Source organism: Bos javanicus, chromosome 24, assembly GCF_032452875.1.
Source record: "Bos javanicus breed banteng chromosome 24, ARS-OSU_banteng_1.0, whole genome shotgun sequence".
Lineage (NCBI taxonomy): Eukaryota > Metazoa > Chordata > Mammalia > Artiodactyla > Bovidae > Bos > Bos javanicus.
In genome coordinates, this window is record NC_083891.1 from 49,632,786 (window position 1) to 49,654,239 (window position 21,454).

At 46.6% G+C, this 21,454-nt stretch overlaps 1 protein-coding gene across 5 annotated transcripts in view; it reads right to left on the minus strand.

The window, feature by feature from the left end:
* MYO5B (myosin VB) overlaps window positions 1–21,454 on the minus strand; it is a 335,372-nt gene that overhangs the window by 189,696 nt on the left and 124,222 nt on the right. For all 5 annotated transcript variants that reach the window (XM_061400147.1, XM_061400145.1, XM_061400148.1 and 2 more), the window contains exon 2: window positions 8,719–8,829. In XM_061400147.1, coding sequence (XP_061256131.1) covers window positions 8,719–8,829 — 111 coding nt within the window. The remainder of the gene's footprint in view (window positions 1–8,718; window positions 8,830–21,454) is intronic.

Consider the following 21,454-nt stretch of genomic DNA (forward strand, 5'->3'; position numbering starts at 1 on the left):
AGCTTTAAGCCAACTTTTTCACTCTTCACTTTCACTTTCATCAAGAGGCTTTTTAGATCCTCTTCACTTTCTGCCATAAGGGTGGTGTCATCTGCATATCTGAGGTTATTGATATTTCTCCTGGCAATCTTGATTCTAGGTTGTGCTTCTTCCAGCCCAGCATTTCTCATGATGTACTCTGCATATAAGTTAAACAAGCAGGATGACAATATACAGCCTTGATGTACTCCTTTTCCTATTTGGAACCAGTCTGTGTGAAGGAAGAGAAGCGAAAAGCAAAGGAGAAAAGGAAAGATATAAGCATCTGAATGCAGAGTTCCAAAGAATAGCAAGGAGAGATAAGAAAGCCTTCCTCAGGGATCAGTGCAAAGAAATAGAGGAAAACAACAGAATGGGAAAGACTAGAGATCTCTTCAAGAAAATTAGAGATACCAAGGGAACATTTCATGCAAAGATGGGCTTAATAAAGGACAGAAGTGGTATGGACCTAATAGAAGCAGAAGATATTAAGAAGAGGTGGCAAGTATACACAGAAGAACTGTACAAAAGAGATCTTCATGACCCAGATAATCATGATGGTGTGATCACTCACCTAGAGCCAGACATCCTGGAATGTGAACTCAAGTGAGCCTTAGGAAGCACACTATGAACAAAGCTAGTGGAGGTGATGGAATTCCAGTTGAGCTGTTCCAAATCCTGAAAGATGATTCTGTGAAAGTGCTGCACTCAATATGTCAGCAAATTTGGAAAACTCAGCAGTGGTCACAGGACTGGAAAAGGTCAGTTTTCATTCCAGTCCCAAAGAAAGGCAATGCCAAAGAATGCTCAAACTACCGCACAATTGCACTCATCTCACAAGCTAGTAAAGCAATGCTCAAAATTCTCCAAGCCAGGCTTCAGCAATATGTGAACCGTGAACTTCCTGATGTTCAAGCTGGTTTTAGAAAAGGCAGAGGAACCAGAGATCAAATTGCCAACATCCGCTGGATCATGGAAAAAGCAAGAGAGTTCCAGAAAAACATCTATTTCTGCTTTATTGACTATGCCAAAGCCTTTTGACTGTGTGGATCACAATAAACTGTGGAAAATTCTGAAAGAGATGGGAATACCAGACCACCTGACCTGCCTCTTAAGAAACCTATATGCAGGCCAGGAAGCAACAGTTAGAACTGGACATGGAACAACAGACTGGTTCCAAATAGGAAAAGGAGTATGTCAAGGCTGTATATTGTCACCCTGCTTATTTAACATGGTTTTACTAGAAATCAAAGGGTTTGTGACATGATCAGAGACAATTAACTTTCTGGCACAAAAAAAAGACTTCACTGCATAATAACTGGGCCTCTGGAGGTAAAGAGGAGCCTGAATTTTAACCCCTTTCCCAAGATTAAAGCTCAGTCACCCACTTAGATTGGACTTTCTCCTCTCAAGGCCAGGATCTGGGAATCAGGAACACATGGGGCTCTCCCGTTGGTCTCCATCTAGCAAATGGAAAGGGATAAGAGAAAGACACCCTAGCCCTAGACTTGGACTTACCAGTAGATGGCTATTTAAATTTAATTCATTAAAGCTAAATGTAATGAACACTTCAGTTTCTCACCCTTGCCACACTTCAGAGGCCCAGTAGCCACAAGGAGCTAGTGACCTCCATACTGGACAATACAGATAGGGAACATTCCACTGTAGGACAATGTTCTCTTGGTCTAGATTGCTCTGAACTCAGTGGAGCTGTGATACTATAACGCTTTGTTGTTGTTTGTTTAGTCACGTCCAACCCTTTTCCAACCCCATGGACTGGGTCTGCCAGGCTCCTCTGTCCACGGGATTACCCAGGTAAGAATACTGGAGTGGGTTGCCATTTCCTTCTCGAGGGGACCTTCCCTACCCAGGGACTGAACCCGCATTGCCTGCACTGGCAGGTGGATTCTTTACTACTGAGCTACGGGAAGCCCCTCTAACCAGGGAAGCCCTTATAATGCTTCGCAGGTGCTAAAAAAAATATCAGTTGAATGAGTGTCCGATCTTTTCATGACCTCTCCCATACCTCGATTCATGTCCATGTTACATGGTACCACAGCAAGGGAACATAATCATAAAAACATCTTCAAATGACAAATCTCAACAAAGAATTGGAGTCACTGGTCAGCATAAACAGTAGAGGAGGAGAAAGAAATGTTCTTTATTCATAGAACCAGAAGGTCTAGAGGAAAGAAAAGCTAGTGGAAATAAAGTCAGCCGCAGGCAACCCTGAGGTGCCACACGGCTCATCCTTTGATATAAATGAGCCCAACTAGGAGTTAAACATTGTATGCAAACCCTCGCCATCAGCTAAAGCAGTGGCTCTCAACCCTTCCTGTACCTTGGAATCCCATGGGGAGCTTGCAAAAAGATGCTATGCTGTGTCCTATTCTCCAAACTCTGATTTAACTTGTCTGGCTGTGCTGGGGCTTTGCAGAAATTTTAGAAACCCTCAAGAGTTTCTATTGTGCAGCCAAAGTTGAGAACCACTGAGCTCAGTGGTTCTGCTGTGCTGAGCCCATTGCTTCACTTCCACAGACAGCAGCTGCCCCAGCTGTAAGATGAGAGGACTGGTCCCAATAATCTCTAAGGGCCCTTCCAACTTTATTGGTCTAAAGTACTTAACTTAGGTCAGTGGATGTGGCGGGTGTTCTCTTTTGTGTTCTCTTTGTGAGCTGTCCTGCAGAGAAAATAGAAGACCTCAAGGCATGAATCCACTTACACTTACTGTAATAGCAAGTGTTCGGCTCCAGGGTCATTCAATACACACTAAAAGGCCGTTTAACATTATGTCCTAAATGAGTACAAAAAACATTCACTTAATGAATGTCCTGCTGTCTGATTCTGTCATGGTTCTGTGTTTAAGTTTTACATCTCCACGTTTTCTAGTCTCCGAAAAGATCATGTTTCTTACAAAGAACCTTCTTATTCCTCCCCTCATACCATTTAGCCCAGGCCCAAGCACAAGCATGCAATTACTTGAAAAATAAATACTACGTGACTCACGCGAACTTGCCTGTGAGGAAGGGTCAGTCAGGTTATGAAGAAGTAACAAATTAACCCTGAAATCTCAGTGGCTCAACACCACAAAGGGGGTATATAATAATTGCTCATTAATAACTGTTTTTAATGAATGAATAATAAATGAATGGTGATGCAAGTAACTAAAGGGGAAAAAACTTAGATGAAAATAGGCAATTAAAGACTTTAAATTATAAAAAAAAAAAATCACAGCAGCACAAAAACCTGAAGTCGAAGATAGCACATTCCATTAGAATACAGACTTATAAAAGTTTAGCTTTCAACATGGTATCTTTTCAGCAATGATAAGTTCAGGGCCGTTGTCTCTATGGGCTTAAACCCGAGTTCCTCAGCTTCGGCACTGTTCTCATTTAGGACTCAGAGTTGTTTCTTTGGGAGAGGGTCCTCTCAGCAACATTCCTGACCTCTACCTGTCGCTAGATGCCAAGAGCAAACCTCCCTCCTCAGTTAATGACAACCAAAAACGCTTCCAGACAGTGCCAAATGTCCCTTAGGGGCAAAAATCACTGCTTCATGGATCTCTAAGCAGAATCAGCTATGCAAAATATGCTAACACAAAAGATCATGAATTCAGCAGGGGAAGAGGTGGCTGATAAATAAGTGACAGGTATGAATGTAGTTAATGCCACTGAGCTGTACTCTTAAAAATGGTGAAGACAGTAAAGTTTATGTTACATGAATTTTACAATAAAATACATTAATTAAAAACATAAAACCCACTGTAGACAAAATAACTAATTGTACTGGTAAAAAATATTACCAATAGATATTTACGTGCAATGTATTGTTTTATCACTTAAAGGAACCATTTTTTTTTTTTGCATCTGTACAATATAACTATTCTTGCCATCTAACCAAAGTGTAATACTGTCTCAATCATGGATTATTGTGCAAGACAAAGATAAAGAGAAGTATTAGAAGGCACATAAACCAATATGAAAGTAAGAAAGAATGGAAAAACCAGGAAAACAAAAAGAAAAAAGAAATAAAGTCACTTGCATTAAGAGGCTTTACTGGTACCAGAGGAGTATTCCCCGGTACTCTCAGCTCTGTGGCTTTGCCAGCTGCACTCAACAGCTGACATTTAATCTGCATGGGGTTTACACAAGCTCTGAGCACTCTCAAGGTGTGTGGTCTGAATGCACCAATGTGTAAGGACGACAGTCCCTGCCTTCTGTGAGGCTGTCACTTCTTGACTGGAAGAACTGTGTTTGCCATCTCCTTGAGATAATATCCTGAAACATCCTGTACCGTCCTCAGAGCTGAGCAAGAGAGGCCCTTCCCTGGACTCTGCATCTTAAAGGGCGCCAACAAGACAAATGCACACAGAAGCTCACTAAAGAACACGTGGAACCTCTGTCATTTGGGATCAGTGTTCAGGGCTCACACCGTGAGAACTACAACCTTCAACACATACTCTTGTGATAAACAAGAGTATCAGACCCGGGGGCACCTCTTGCCCTGTGTCCTCGAAATAAGACAAAATGTGTTCAGGCACCTTGAAGGGTCATGGGCTATAAGGTCACGATGTCAGAGACAGACAATGCCTCGGGTGGGAAGAAGAACTGGGCAGCAAAGACATCTAAATACAAGGAAGACAAATTAGCTCCTTAATCCTACCTCCAGATAGCACAAACACAAAAAACCAACCAACCAAACAAAAAAACCTCACATAATCAAACAGCGTTTCCCTGTTGGGCCAAACATCCAATTCCTTGCTTCTCTGTCTATTCTAATCACGGCTCCATAGGTGCTCACAAATTAGCACAGTATGTACAACCACTGCTAACCTGACACATGAACACTTTGCAATACTGAACAAGTCACATTCCTCCTAAATCTGCACATATGTGGGTACAGGCATGGCAAGCCTAAGGGAAGACAGCGGTTCTTTCCACTGGCAGCCAGACAGAGACGGAACAGTAGACTTGCAAGTATCTTAATTGTAACATACTAAACACTTTGTTTTTCAAGAGTCAGAAATGCCAGATTTACCTAAATAATTCTGATAAAACATGCTTCTGATATTTAAACAGATGTAGGCTACATCCCTACTCTTGTCCTGGCCTCACAAACATTAGCGGGCTTGGTCATGCAGAGATGCAGGGAGAGCACGCTGGTCTTCTTATAGTTCGTGTCACCCCACCTTCCTCTCATTCACGAACATGCCGGGTCCTCGCACACTAGGAGTAAATAGCTCTGGATGCTGGATATACATTCGGGTGGAAAAACAGAATTTAAACATGAAACCATGGCAACAGGGGGAGAGTTTTCCCTGCCAGTAGAGGGCAGGGGCTGAGCAGTTTTTAGAGGAGGTGGGGGCAGGAGAGAGGAGGTTGGCTGGGCACAGGTCCACGTCACACCAAGAATGAGGAAGTTGTACATATCACCAAGATCTGCATACACTGAGGGGCTTTCCCCGGTCTCAACAGAGTACCACACCAAGGGCTGCAACACTTAGATACCTTGCATCCCCTCACAGCTGTGCAGAAAAAGGATGGTCCTTTCCGCTTAAGGGGCTTCCCTGGTGGCTCAGACAGTAAAGCATCTGCCTGCAATACGGGAGACTCGGGTTCAGTCCCTGGGTTGGGAAGATCCCCTGGAGAAGGAAACGGCAACCCACTCCAGTATTCTTGCCTGGAAAATCCCATGGACAGAGGAGACTGGTGGGCTATAGTCCATGGGCTCGCAAAGAGTCGGACATGACTGAGCGACTTCACTTTCTTTCTTTTTCCATTTAAGAAGTTTCCCATCTTCACATTGGCATCAACAGAAAACATCTTACTTTGTGCGAAGTGAAACAAGCCAGACATGAAAGGACAAGTGTCCCATGGCCCCACTTCTGTGGGGTACCTAGAAAAATCCAACTCGGAGACAGACAGTGCAATAAGGCTGACCACAGACTGCAGCGAGACGGGGCAGAGGGAGTCGGTATTCAGTGGGTACAGTTTCAGTTTTGCAAGATGAAGAGTTGTGGAGAGGGATAGTGGTGATGGCAGCGCCACAGTGGGTAAGCATTTCATGGCAGGTGACGTGGTGAACTCTATGTTTTGTGTATTTTACCCAAATAAATAAGCAGGCATGCAAGAGGGAAAAAGAATCATCTTAGAGAAACTGTGGGGTCAGGGGGCTGACTTCCCTTGAACAGAGCAGAGTGCATGTGTTGCTTACTGCTAAGGTGAAAGCCCAGTGATTATGAACATTATTGTTTTTGAAGAGAACTAGTTTATTTTCATCCTTTGCTGCTGCAGTTAAACCCACACCACCAGACTTCAGATGGAGAAGCTGGGGTGGGGAAAGAGACTCCGGGGTGCAGTTTCTGGCCAGCTTGGTGTATCAAGGATGCTTTCAGCTACAGAGGAGATTCTTCAAACCTTCGGAGTCTAGCCATCTAACTTCTGCCCTTCCGGCTCAGGTCCGCAGCTCAGCTGAGTCGCTCCTAATGACAGCTCAGAGCCAGCAGTGGACAAACCACTGCCCGCAAGCCACCTGGACAGAATCTGACGTTCAGAGCCCATTATTTCTCCAGAGCTGCTCATCTCCAGCCCTAGGCATCTCTTCTGATTACAGCTGACGGCCGTAATGGAGCAGAGGAGGGGGCTGGGGAGGGGTCCTGGGCAGCTGCCAGGATTAGTCACGCCAGGCAGAATTCACTCTCAGCTGAGGAAGCGGGCATCTGCTCTGTTTTAGCAATACAGCAGTTCGGCCCTCCCTCCCTCCGTAGGACTCTCAAAAAACACCCACCCACTTACAAATTCAACTGAAACGAAATCAGCTGGAATGGAAGATATGCCATTCACGTGGGTGAACTAATTTTATTTTGTTTGGGGTGTGGGGTGGGAAGTTATTCAACATGATAAACATGATTCCATCTGTCGGGAATTTTGCTTCTCACCTCAAAACCAGGAGGAGGCTGGCGAGGTCTGCCTGCAAGGAAGGGGAAAGGGAGGCAGGCACGCTTTGGTGTAAACACTTCCTAACAAATTGACCAACTCACTGTCCTGGTTTTACCCAGTGATGCATTCAAGGTTGATAGAAAGAGAAGTTAGGAAGGGAAAGATGTTCAACCTCCCCACTAATCAGTGAGTTAATCACCAACCACTGTGGGTACATGTGACCAGAGAAGACAAGGTCCTTTTCTCAAGCAGGTCATTACTACCTAGAGAGACAAGAGCAAAGAACTTGAAAGCAGGTATAACAGGAAGACGGTAAGTGATCAGAGGCTGAGTGACAGGGGACCAGCTTTCAGCGCTCCCACAGCTCAGAGGCAGGTAGGCACCACCCGACCCCCAGCCTCCCCTCCAAGCGAGGCCTGCTCTGCAGCCCCTCAGATCTGACCCAGCCCAAGGCCAAAGCTTGAGTTCTTCTGGCCGCTTGATTCCAAGTCTGTTTGTCTCCCAGTCTCCCCCTTGTAAACGGTGCACCCCTGACCTGCCTCCTTAGCCTCGGGCCCTGTCTGTCCCCTTCTCTGGTGGCTTCCAGGTACACTGGCCTCCCTTCCTTCCACACACCCACAGGGGACACACTGAGGCCTTGGAGCTCTGGCGATAACTCCTGCCTGGGCCACTCCCCTTGGCCCCCTGCAGCCTGAGTCTTCAATGCCAGCTCCCTTCCACGGCCCCTCCCCCGACACCCCCGCCTCTGCCTGCTCCCAACGTCCTCTGCACCCTCCAGCACTGAGCTCCCCGCAATGGCAGGGTCACAACCGATCACCCATAACCCCCCCATGACCAGCACCGGCAAGTCTTCAAATAACTGTGACGTGCACACATCACAGGGAGGGGTAATGACATGAGGCTCACGAAAAAAATGGAACCAGACCTTCTAGAAGAAATAGGATTTCCTGGTGATTGCCTTGTCTTCCTTTGACCAAAACAATCTGAAAATCAACTAATTAAATCTCACTGGAGCTACTAACAGTGCTTGCATGCCGGGCATGACTCCTATGTATTGCCACATAGTAACTCATTTTATTCTCATATGCACCCTAGGCAACCCCATGTCACAGATAAAGTAACAGGCATATAAAAATTGTTAACTTGAACAAGGGCACAAAGCTAGCAAGGGCCGAGCCGGGATCCTGGCCCAGGCAGGCTGGATCCAGAGCCAGTGGTCCAACCACTGGACCAGGCACTGGCTCTCAGGGTAAGTGGCTCCCCCCTCACCTCCCACCAGTGCCTCATCCCCACGGAGGGAAGCCGCCTGCGTCCGCCACCCCACTGGGAAGATTCTCCTCTCAGCCACCCGAGATCTCTCAGCTGGGCACGTGTGTGTACTGTGCCATCCATTCAGCAGCTGCATGGTTTAGACCTTCATGTACGTCACCATCTCTAGTCAGTTCATGAAACTCTTTGCAACCCTATGGACTGTAGCCAGTCTTCTCTGTCCATGTGATTCTCCCGGCAAGAACACTGGAGTGGGTAGTATTCTTGCTTGGAGAATTCCATGGACACAAGAGCCTGGCGGCTACAGTCCATAGAGTCACAAAGAGTTGGACACGACTGAAGCGACTTGGCCCGCACATACGGCACCATCTACGGCAACAAAAAGGACCCTGGGAGCTCAGACGCGCCACCGTGCAGGACACACTCGAGCTTCAGAGTAGCATCCACCCCTGTCAGCGGAACCCGGCGCACCCACCCTCTGGGCTATACTCACGGTTTCATCTTCCAGTCGGAGCTGGAGGCTCTTGTCCCCCTCCTTGTAGTCCTTGGTTAATTCAGCGGAGCGCCACACCTCATCGGGGTCAGGGATCCAGACCCTTGTGTACTGAAAGAGTAAAACAAAAGAAGCTTAGATGACGAGACAAGCCTCCAGGTGTGCTCTCTACCAGGGACCCTCAGGAGAACGTTTAAAGCCGTCTCCACACATTTTCCTCCCTTCTCATCTCAAGATACAAGGTGATCCCGTACCAGGACGACAGACAAATGATAACTCACTGGATTGGTAACAGAAGACGCTTTCAAGATCCTATGAGAATATTACAGATCAATGAAATTCTATCAGGGAATGCCAAGCCTACAGTTTGTTCTATCCAGAGTTTAGTTTGTCCTACCCGGAGTTTTATACCATCTCAAAAGGTGCTGCAAAATATCTACGTCAGAGGGAGCACCTAGTGAGCTGCAAACAAAAGCATAAAATGACACGTGCAAAACCCAACAAGATAGTGTAGCAAGTCCTCAGAGCCTGGGAATCTCTGCTTTAGTATTTTGCATTCAGGGTCAAAGCTATTTTCCTGCAGAGGTGAAAGAAAGTGGTCAGCAAATTGAAACTGTGTTAATATATTCCTGAGTTGTCAGCAACCTCATTTTAGCTGGGCATTCTTTAAACCACAAACATATCCCCAAATCTCACCCATCCTCCCCCAGCCACCACCCGCATGGGGATCCGCAAGGTCATTAAGCTGCCCAGATCCGGCGGGGAAGAACGCAGCCAGTCCCCGCTGAGTGGGAGGCACCGTCAATGTCACTCGGGGGCTCTGGCCCTGACCGCACATTAGAGTCCCCTGGGAGCCTTGGAAAGACCAGGTCTGGGCCCACCTTGGACCCTGCAGTCCAAGTCCGAGGGGACCTGAAAGCTCCAAGGTGAGAGTGAAGTGCAGCCGGGAGAAGCAGGGTCTGACGCACCGGACGGCAGCCTTTGGATCTCCCAGTGACATCACCTTCGGCAACACACGCCTGCCATCCGTCAGACACATCTCTCAGTATTTGCCTCACAGGCATGCGATTTCCACGGGGCCTGTTTGGTTGAGAAGCTGTGTGCATGAGTACACACCCTCCCTCCATATATATCCATCCTATGTATCAGATCAGTCGCTCAGTCGTGTCTGACTCTTTGTGACCCCATGAATCACAGCACGCCAGGCCTCCCTGTCTATCACCAACTCCCGGAGTTCACTGAGACTCACGTCCATCAAGTCAGTGATGCTATCCAGCCATCTCATCCTCTGGCGTCCCCTTCTCCTCTTGCCCCCAATCCCTCCCAGCATCAGAGTCTTTTCCAATGAGTCAACTCTTTGCATGAAGTGGCCAAAGTACTGGAGTTTCAGCTTCAGCATCATTCCTTCCACAGAAATCCCAGGGCTGATCTCCTTCAGAATGGACTGGTTGGATCTCCTTGCAGTCCAAGGGACTCTCAAGAGTCTTCTCCAACACCACAGTTCAAAAGCATCAATTATTCGGCGCTCAGCCTTCACAGTCCAAACTCTCACATCCATACATGACCACAGGAAAAACCATAGCCTTGACTAGGCAAAGGAATGTCTCTGCTTTTGAATATGCTATCTAGGTTGGTCATAACTTTCCTTCCAAAGAGTAAGCGTCTTTTAATTTCATGGCTGCAGTCACCATCTGTAGTGATTTTGGAGCCCAGAAAAATAAAGTCTGACACTGTTTCCACTGTTTCCCCATCTATTTCCCATGAAGTGGTGGGACCGGATGCCATGACCTTCGTTTTCTGAATGTTGAGCTTTAAGCCAACTTTTTCACTCTCCACTTTCACCTTCATCAAGAGGCTTTTGAGTTCCCCTTCACTTTCTGCCATAAGGGTGGTGTCATCTGCATATCTGAAGTTATTGATATTTCTCCCAGCAGTCTTGATTCCAGCTTGTGTTTCTTCCAGTCCAGCGTTTCTCATGATGTACTCTGCATATAAGTTAAATAAACTTATATATATATATATATATATCCATCATATATATATATAGGAGATGCAAGAGATATAGCTTCAGTCCCTGGGTCAGGAAGATCCCCTGGAGGAGGAAATGGCAACCCACTCCAGCATTCTTGCCTGGAGAATCCTATGGACAGAGGAGCCTAGCAGGCTATAGTCCATGGGGTCACAAAGAGTCGGACATGACTGAGCATGCACACACACACATGTGTGCACGTGTGTGTGTGTATATACATATGTATGTATATATATGTCTGACATATATGTGTGTGTGTGTGTGTGTATGTCACAGGATATTTTTAGCAAACCTGAAATAATAGCTGTTAAGACCAAGGACCAGCCAGAATGTGTGCCTGGGTCAGCATCACCCACCTCCCTCATGGACAGACAGCAAAGCTCCCTGTGGGCACTCAGGTGCTGGCTTGATTTGGGTCCTGTTTTTTTTTTTTTTTTAATACAGCATTCTCCTCCAGGTGATCACTGACCTTTTGAAAAAGCAAGCCCCAGCCTCTGCTACACTTGTCTATAATTCACTATCAAGGAGTGAAAGTCTTGAGGCAAGAAACTCAGAATACACAGTTAATAGGAAAGCAAACCACCAATTTGTATCGCTGATACCCCAGCTCTGGGTACAAAGCCAAAGCTGTCCTTTGGCTTTTATAATGAATCAAGTTCACAGAATCTTCTCTCCACCTCCGAACCTGGCCTAGAGCAAGGTATTACTGTACCTTTAGAGGAATATACTATAGAGCTTTATAGCGTCTGAGTGCTATGGAATAAGACACGAAGAAAACTCAGAGGTATCTGCCATCAACATTTCTCTTCCCTCGGGTGTTCTAACTTACCTCCTCCTCTGCCATTTAAGCCTGCCATCCATCCAGCTGTGGGGACTTGTAAGTTCCTATCCCCCAGCTTCAGGACTTCCCTGAGCCCCGCTACAGCCCCCGTCCCTAAGTGAGGCTGCCATGATGTCCCCTCCAGTCGGAGGCAGGGGCAGCACACCCCCAAAGGCTCTAACTCACAGCTTAGTCTCCACTCAATGTAAAACAGCCCTGGGAGAGGCTGAAGATAAAGTGACAAATGACAGGAGGGGGCAAATGCTGACAGAGAGCGAGTGGCGGTGATGAGCTGTGGACGTGGTCGAGCTGGGGGATGGACTGGAAGCCACAGCCCGCATGGGGCTCCTCTACCTTAACCCTGCTGTCCACGTGCCTCGCACAGGACAGTTTACCATGCACAGCGGCGGGGAACCTCACTGCCTGGCCCTTCTGCTGTTTAGTTCTTACTCTGGGGGGGTTCGTTTACCTTTCCACTTACATAAATCTTCTCTAAGTAGAATGGAAACACCTGGTAGGCAGACAATTGTTGTTTACATTTTCCGATACCCACAGAATCTTCGACTGAGCACCAAAGAATTGACGCTTTTTTATTGTGGGGTTGGAGAAGACTCTTGAGAGTCCCTTGGACTGCAAGGAGATCAAACCAGTCCATCCTAAAGGAAATCAATCCTGAATATTCATTGGAAGGACTGGTGCTGAAGTTCCAATACTTTGGCCATGTGATGTAAAGAGCTGACTCACTGGAAAAGACCCTGATGCGGGAATGATTGAAGACAAAAGGAGAAGGCAGCAACAGAGGATAAGATGGTAAGAGAGCATCACCGACCCCATGGACATGAATGTGAGCAAACTTCAGGAAATAGTGGAGGACAGAGAAGCCTGGTGTCCATGGGGTCACAGAGTTGGATACAACTTAGCGACTGAAGAACAGCAACAACAGAAGCTAACACAGCATCAGGGGCATAAGGGGACCCTAACAATACTTCAGCTCCTTGCTACTCCAAGGGAGGACCTCAGCCGCACCACTGCCTGGGAGCTTGTCAGAGATGCATAATCTCACACCCAGGGCTAAGAATAGGCTCATCCAGCACCTGCTGTTCTGCCCCTGCCTATGACCTCAGTCTTGCCTGCCTTGGTACACAGGCCAGACTACAGCCTGGGCCAAATGCAGTGTGCCAACTGTTTTCATACAGCCCATGAGTTAAGAATGGTCTTTAAGTGGTATGGCTGAGGGGGGGGGAAAAAATCTAAAGAATCATAATCACATGCTAACGCGTGAAAACTGTGTATCAGATTCGGGTGTCCATAAAGTTTTATTGGAACACGACACGGTCTACTTAATGCTGCCTGTGGCTGCTTCCCCATATCAGTGACGGCTGTGACACAGGCCCTACAGCCCCCAAAACCTAACTTATTTGCTCTCTGGCCCTTTGCAGAAAGGTTCGCTGCCCCCGACCTTTGAACACACCGTTTCCTCAGCCTAGAATGTCCCTTCCCCCCTGTCCACGTGGGCAGAGTCCAAGCTCCAGCGCTGTCTCCCCACTGAATCCTTCCTTCCCTGTGCCTGCAGAGGCAGCCTTCCCAACGCTGGGCTGCAGCAACCAGTGCTTCTCGCATCAACCTTTTTTATGGTTTTGCAATTGTTTTCTTTCACGTCAGTTTCCTCTTACTACTTCAAGGTCCCTCAGATACACCATCAGGCATCTTTGTATCCCTAGCAAGTAGGAGATGCTCCGGAAATGTTTCCTGAGACGGAAATCTGTGGAGAGACTTGAGTGGACAGACACGTGGGATCTAAAAACAGTGCAAATGAGTGTCTCTGCAAAACAGAGATAGACTCACAAACACAGAAAACAAACTTACAGTTCCCAAAGGGGAATGAGGGGAGGGATAAACTAAGAGGCCGGGATTTACAGATGCACACTGCCATATATAGATATATAGATAAACAAGGATTTACTGTGTAGCACAGAGAGCAAGACTCAATATCTTGTAATAAACTACAATGGAAAAGTTGAAAAACAACATACATATAGACACATATATATAATCAAATCACTTTGTTGTACACCTGAAACTAAGATGTTACTGTAAATTAACTATACTTCAATTTAAAATAAAAGGCCTTGAGGGAGGAAGACAGATGTGATCTGAGCTGTGGAGATGGAAAGAATTTGTCAGGGAAGGGTTTCCTTTGCAGTAGTAAAAAGGTTTGGTAACTGGATAGACAAGCTGGTGGCACAACATCGTGAATGTACCAAATGCTACTGGACTGTTCACTTAACAGTTAATCTTGTGTGATATGAATTTCACCCTAATTTAAACAAAAGCAGTTTGGGTCGCACATGGTACAAACAGCATCCTTTACCCCTCTCTCCTGACAGGGGTACTCGCTTCTCCCCTCTGGGAAAGCAGTAAGATCAAATATCTTCTCTTAACAGAAAGCCATCATTTTTATGAGCCAGATAGAAACTTCCTAGAACCAAGCTTCTGTGCTGCCTTTTCATTTTTTTCTCACCTTCAAGGAATTCCTTCCAACGAATCCGACCTCTCAGCTTTCTTCAGGCAGCAGATTGTAGGGAAGACAAGCACCGTCACCTAGCCCAGTTACAGGAGTACTCCATTTGTCACTGTGCTGTTTGAACAACGCTTAATTCCATCATATCAAAGTAAACAAAATAACGTCTGACCTAGTTGTTAAAGAAAAACTGCTTTTTCTTTTGGAAAGAGCCCTGTGTATTATCCGGAGAAGGCAGATGTTCCGTGAAATGAAATGCATTAGTACCTAGAACATGTGCTCCAAGCCCAAGTTCATTCCCCCATCTCTGCAGGCCACACAGAGGCAGCTCCCTCACCCTGGAGGGACCGGCTGCCTCCGAAAACTGTGTTCAACCCTGGTCGCACAGAAGAATCACCTGGGGAGCTTTTACAGCATCTCCAGCTAGGCAGCCCCTCAGGCTAATTACATCACACTCCTGAGGGGGGCAACCAGGCAGTGATTTTTAAAGCTCCCCAGATGCACCCCGTGTGCAGGCAGGTCTGAAAAACCAGTGGTCCTTGGAGTTTGCTTTGGTAACTGATATGCAGGGCTGAACAGACCCTCACGTGCCCAGAGGCCTCTCCCCACTGGCCTGTGGTTGAACGTGAAATTTCAGCCTGAGGATTCTTCACCCTGAGCGAAAGCACCATCTGCAGAAAGCCCCAGCAAAAATGTGAATACAGTACTGAGAGGAGTACGGTATTTACCCATAAATACCAATTATCACGCAGTGCAGTTCTGAAACAGTTTGGTGTCATTTAGGGGCTTTCTGAAGAGCTCCAGTACCACAGTCCTTTGTGTCTCGGCACAGAAAAGAGTTCAGTGAGAGACAAAGTGATACAAAAGCGATTCGTCAGAAGAGGACGCTTGTGAGGCTTACGAGCAGGGTTGCGGGGTGGATGGGCAGCGAAGGGGTGCCGTGCCCTGAGAACTTAGTGGGCTATCAAAGGAAGAGTGGGGAGGCGGAGAACTTCTCTGTCTCTCTTGAGTAAAGTCATACTTCCATCATCAGCTCCTCCTCCAGGTTGAGCAGGGGAGTTTTCTTGTCCCTACATGGTCAAGCTCAGAGGTAAAGAACCCGCCTGCCAGTACAGGAGATGCGAGTTTGATCCCTGGGTCAAAAAGATCCCCTGGAGAAAGAAATGGCAACCCACTCCAGGATGCTTGTCTGGAAAATTCCATGGATAGAGGAGCCTGCTGGGCTATAGTCCATGGAGTCACAGAGAGTCAGAAATGACTTAGTGACTAAACAGCAGCAGCAACATGGTCAAGCTAGTTCCACGATTTGTCTTCAATGTGTGCAGAGAGCATGTCCTAGGGATCCTCAGCTGACTGGGCTCGCTGGGCACGCTGTAGGTCTCATGCCGCCACTGTCTTATTGTTTGGGGGCATGTCCCAGACTTCTGTTGCATGATTCTGTTGCTAAGCAAGGCTGCTTGGTTTTGTGGTTAAGCAGACCTGCTTTCCTGGAGTAATCATTAACTTACAGAGTCTCTCATATTTTTTCTACTTACAGTCCCCTAGTGGGATTAACTATTGAATCACCTGCTTTATCCCTTGACTCTGTCCCTATCAGTATTGTGCTTAAGTGTGCACACTCCAGAGCTAGACAGCCTGGCTAAGAATTCCAGCCACCACTCATTAGCATGGGTGAGGTGATGAACAGGCCCGAGCCTTGGCTTTCTCAGCTGTACAACGTGGGTAAACATTGGCCCTACCTCATGAAGCACCCTAAGAATGACAGGAGACCCCACGGTATGAATATGGTAAGCATTAAGCAGTAGTGACAATGGGGAGGCACTGAGCCGTCTAACAGGCAGGATCCTCACGGGATTCCACAGGCAATTAGGGGAAGGAAACCAACCCAAGGTGTTCCATGTTACTAGGAACCTTTAGGTGCCCCGCAAATCATCACATATAGGTGACCTTCAAATCAGTAACTGGGTCTAGACTACTTCAGCCTCAAAACCTGAGAGGAGTGATTCTCAACACTGGCTGACATTAAAGAATTACCTGCAGGTCTTAAAAAAAAACAAACAAACAATGCCCACGTCCCACACTTGAATAATTAAGTCTAAGGGTAGGGCCCAAGCACTGTACTTTATTTTTTTTAAACTAATACAATTATGTAAAGTTTAAAAATAAAATAAAATTTTTTAAAAAAAGGCTTTCTAAGTGATGCACATGCCATCAGAGTTAAATTCACTGTTTCAGAGTGAGCCTCAGAGCCAAAGTGGACTTGAGGGAAAAGAGAATAGGAACACTGGAAACACTCGCCCCACAGAATTATCAATAATGCCACCTCCATAATCTTACACTAATAGAAGTCATTTAATCATTTCATCCTCGTTTTAAAAAAAAATAAGATGAGTAAGGCTAGCGCTAATATTTCATAATGAAGAAACTTGAGGGTAAAATATACTGGACAATTTATCAAAGTTCACAGTGAAAGAGCTGAGTTCAGGGCAGAACCAGAGAGAAGGTCTCAGACTCTAAGTCCTCCTCTGTCTCCACTCCCCAGCCCCCTCACCAACCCCCCATTCCTCCCACCCTGAAGGAGTACTGGCTGTTTTACAGCAGCCCAGGTCCCACTGAGTATGTATTTTGTACAAAGTGTCTTATAATTACACATGAAGGAAGTGCAGATACCCATTCATAACGACATGCCAAGTGAAACCACTAGGCAGTCTTAGAGTTAAGAATCAGACCAAAGCGCTGGCCACAATGTGGTCCTGACTCAAAGCAAAGCAGTCTGGGCACAGAGTCCTGGGGATGGATGAGAGGGGACCCCAAGCCTAACCTGGGGATTGATCAGATAAACTGCCTGTCCATTTCTACCGTGTTTAGGGGACGAAGAGCGGGCACACTGCTGGCTTTATTCACGGCTGTACCCCAGCACTGATGTGATGTCGTGGTTAGCAGGCACTTAAACCTCTGCTCTATGATTGGAAGAGGGGCTCTGGTTGTGGGTGGAAAGGGAAGTCCTTTTGATAAAACAGAGAAACTGGGCAACAGATTTACTCAGGGCGTGAATTTTGTTCTAGAACTCATTAGATAAGATGCAAGATCAAGTTGGTCAACTTCCATCCCTCGAGGAGCACAGAAGCCTCCCTATTTCTCCATAGAGGACCAGTCAGAGACCCAGCCCAGAGAGGTGCTTCCCCGCCCTGAAGTGAGTCAGCGGACAGGCCGAGGGTGTCAAGGGAAAACACAGAAGTGAAAAGGCAGGGAGGCGAGACCTGGGACTCAGATGCCGCCCAAGGCAGGAAGGATCACACACAGCGAAAGGGCAGCAGGTTGCTCCCCCAAGCTCGCCTAGAGCCCACATCCAGCTACAAGGTGCAGGAGGGCAAGCTGAGAACCACGGTGCCAAGAGACTACAAAACCCTCTAGGCCACAAACACGTGTCTCTCGTTTAAAAATGGGGCTACTCACAGCTCAGTTCTTTAGTGAGGTCAGGAAGACACCTAAACGCTTCTCCAAATGTCACAAGTGATGTCCTCTGTGGGTGTAGGTGTCCATTTTGAAACTTCTCTTGCTAAAGCAACAGTTCTCGGAGGGGGAGGAGAGACCACACACTTCCCTGAGCCAATGTCTTCATTTCAGCACCATCGCAAAAGCAGTTTCCCCAGTGGTGTGGAACTTGGCAGGGGACTGCCACATTGTAGCAACTATGACGATATCTTACCCCAGTGCCCTTGTAGCAGGAAGTGGGTCACACTTCATTCTTTTGCATCTGAAGAGTCCGGAGGACAAAGACTGGGCCTTTTGCCCCATCTGAGCAGAACCTCCCACAATCCTCTGTATGTCTATTGAAATTTGAAGATTATGTCCATGGACCCAGACAAGAACTGCACCCTGAACCCAGTGGTGATGATTAGTCCCCCAAATCTGGGGTCTGAACTCAGAGCATCCCCATCAGTATGTCGCTGGACATCTTCCCTTTCCATTGGCTGGGCTCCCCCGATGGGAGACAGGCGAACAGGAGGAGAAGCTACAGGTACCAAGTACTATTATTAGCCTCAACCCCCATCACAGGCCCAGTTTCTTCATCTGTAAAGTAGAGAAATACCTTCTGTATTACAGTTGCTGTTGAGATTAAATGAAATTGTGTACATGGAACATTTAGCACAGCACGTAGATATTGTCACTGTGGCAGGAATTTGGGTCCTGGGATGGAGGCACAGAGAGCTCCCTGTGGAGAGCACAGACATGCCAAGTAATCAATCCCAGCAGAACACGTGCACAGGCTTCTCACTGCGGTGGCTTCTCCTGTTGCCAAGCACAGGCTCTAGGGCACGTGGGCTTCAGTAGTTGTGGTGCAGGGGCTTAGTTGTTGCACCTCCCGGGCTCCAGAGCACAGGCTCAACAGTTGTGGCGCCTGGGCCTGGCCACTCTGAGGCTTGGGATCCTCCCAGGCCAGGGATCGAACCTGTGTCTCCTGCATTGGCAGGACTCTTTACCGCTCAGCCACCAGGGAGCCTGGCAAGCTGCTTTTGTAAGCCTGCAATGTTAAATCCATTTAACCTGCTACTAAAGGAACCAGAAAGATGTACTCAAAGCTCATACGTTTCACGCAGCTAAATACATGTCTGAATCCTATCAAGAAGCTAAAACTTTTTTGGAATTTCACTTCCAGTAACCTGACTACAGCTCCTGGACTGTGGACTCTCCCTGTACAGGGCAATTTAGTATGTGATTAAACAGTCCATAGTCATATTACAAATCTTTAAGTCATTTAAGACAGTTTTCCGGAGCACACTATCTTCATTTCCACCTAAGCTCTTTGAAACACCTCAACGTTTAAAGTCCGTGTATGAAGCCATCATTGGGCAGTTGTTTTCCTCTTTCCAGCAGGTACCTACTCCTGACTCCACAATCGAAGACTTCTATATTGTTTTCCCCAAAGAAAACAGTCTATAAATAGTTTGCATTCACCACAATGCTTATTAGCAAGTCACAGTCCTAGAAATACTCACCAAGGCAAAGTATGTTTGCTTCCATTTTATAAAAAATTTAAACCCTGTTCCATTAGTATACTTCTTCAAGCAATCAAAACCAGCACTGACTAAAGGCATTACAGCTAAGCTAGCTTCTGCAAACAGAACTTCACTGATCAAAAGGAAGTAACTGAGAAAGTGTTAGGAAACCACTCTTTTCTAAAGAAAACTTCTGCTCTTGCTTTGTCTTTAAGAGATCATCTATCTTAGAATTTAAATACCTTATATACTCACATTCGGGACTCCAGCCGGCTCCCAATCTTCCTTCCCCAGGATAAAGCATGCTGTCCTTCCCATCACCTGTATTTAAACACTTCATCTTTGAGGCTAATTTAGTAAATATTCTTCAACTGGGAAATGTCCCCCATAAGCTACAAGGCCCCCCGACCAGAACAAAGACTCTATTCATTCATCCACCAGTATTTACGGAACACCTGCCACATGACAGGCACTGTGTGAGGTGCTGGGACAAAGAGAAACAGACACGTCCCTATCTTCAAGACATTAGACCGTATTGTGCAATTAGTCTACTGCAACGGTCCTAACTGCTTGGACAGCACAGACATTCACGGCATGTGGCTGTGTGACCTAACTTAGCCTGGGTCATTGGGAAAGGCTTCATTGAAAGAGCAAGATTCAAACTGAATCCTAGATGGACAAGGAGTTGGCTAGGCATACTGAGGAGGGAGGGGTGTTCCAGGATGAGAGTTTATCTGTGTGGCAAGCCTGAAGCAGGAAGGAATAGTGCTCGCCAGAGGGCAAAAGATGGCCAGTCTGGGTGGGACACAGGACAGGAGGAAAGAACTCAAAAGTATGCTGGGGAGAGATGCAGGAGGGGCTGGGGAGCCTCACTTAGATTTTGTATATTATCCTGGACTGCCAGGGATGTCTCTCTGTCTTTTTTAAATATTAAATAAGATCTAGGGCTTCCCCTATGGCTTAGTGGTAAAGAATCTGCCTGCAAGGCAGGAGCCACAAGAGATATGGGTTCAATCCCTGCGCCAGGAGGATTCCCCCAGAGGAGAGCATGGCAACCCACTCCAGTATTCCTTCCTGGAGAATCCTATGGACAGAGGAGCCTGGTGGGTTCTTGGTCCTTAGGGTCACAAAGAGCTGGACACGACACATACACACACTCACACACAAAGATGATCTAGGTGTCAGACATAAGAGGGAAGAAGGAACAGAAGGAGGACTAGACACATGGACTAGATCAGCTCAATATAAGCAGAAAGTCTCTCATTTGTTTATTTTTGCTTGTTTCCCTCACCTAGAGAGACATATCCAAAAAAAAAAAAAAATATTGCTAAGACCAATCTCCAGGAATGTACTATGTTTTCTTCTAGAAGTTTTATGGTTTCAGGTCTTTGATTTTATGTCTTTAACCCATTTGGAATTTATTTTTGTGCATGGTATTGTTAGGTAGGTAGAATAGGGGAAAGGAGTCCAAAAGACAAGGAAGGTCAAAGGAAGGTCCGAGGACCAGAGTGAAAACTTCAGGCAGAACAAACAGCACTCCTGGCTAAGCCCAATTTGCATAGGGCAGGCCCAGGTGGAGAAAAAAACATATAAAAGGAGGAGCCAAAGCGCTTTCTCATAAACTCTCTCTCCCGCGTGCGCACGCTTCTTTCTCTCTCTCTCTCACTCTCCCTCTCTCTCTCTCTCACTCTCCTGCTATCTTCTAAATAAAATAGAGCTGTAGCACTGATTTGCCTAAGAGCTGTAGCACGGTTTGTCCAAGACCCGAGAGCTGTGACGTGCCGAGGGCTTTAATGTCCGTTGCTCCAAATCTTTGTTGTGACGAGACAAAGAACCGAGGAACATACACTCATGTGACAGTATGACATCAAAATAAAAAGCTTTTGCACAGAGAAGAAAACTATCAACAAAGTGAAAAAGAAGCTACCTACTGAATAGGAGAAAACATTTGCACACAATATATCCAATAAGGCAGAGGTCTCAACCTCCAGGATCTAGTGTCTGATGATCTGAGGTGAAGCTGCTATAATAATAGAAATAAAGTGCAAATAAATGTAATGCACTAGAATCATCCTGAGACCACCCCACGCCATAGTCCATGGGAAAACTGTCTTCCACAAAGCCAGTCCTTGGTGCCAAAAAAAGTTGGGGATCACTGCAATAAAGTATTAATATCCAAAATATACAAAGAATGGGAGAAGGCAATGGCACCCCACTCCAGTACTCTTGCCTGGAAAATCCCATGGACAGAGGAACCTAGTAGGCTGTGTTCCATGGGGTCACTAAGAGTCGGACACGACTGAGCGACTTCACTTTCACGTTTCACTTTTATGCACTGGAGAAGGCAATGGCAACACACTCCAGTG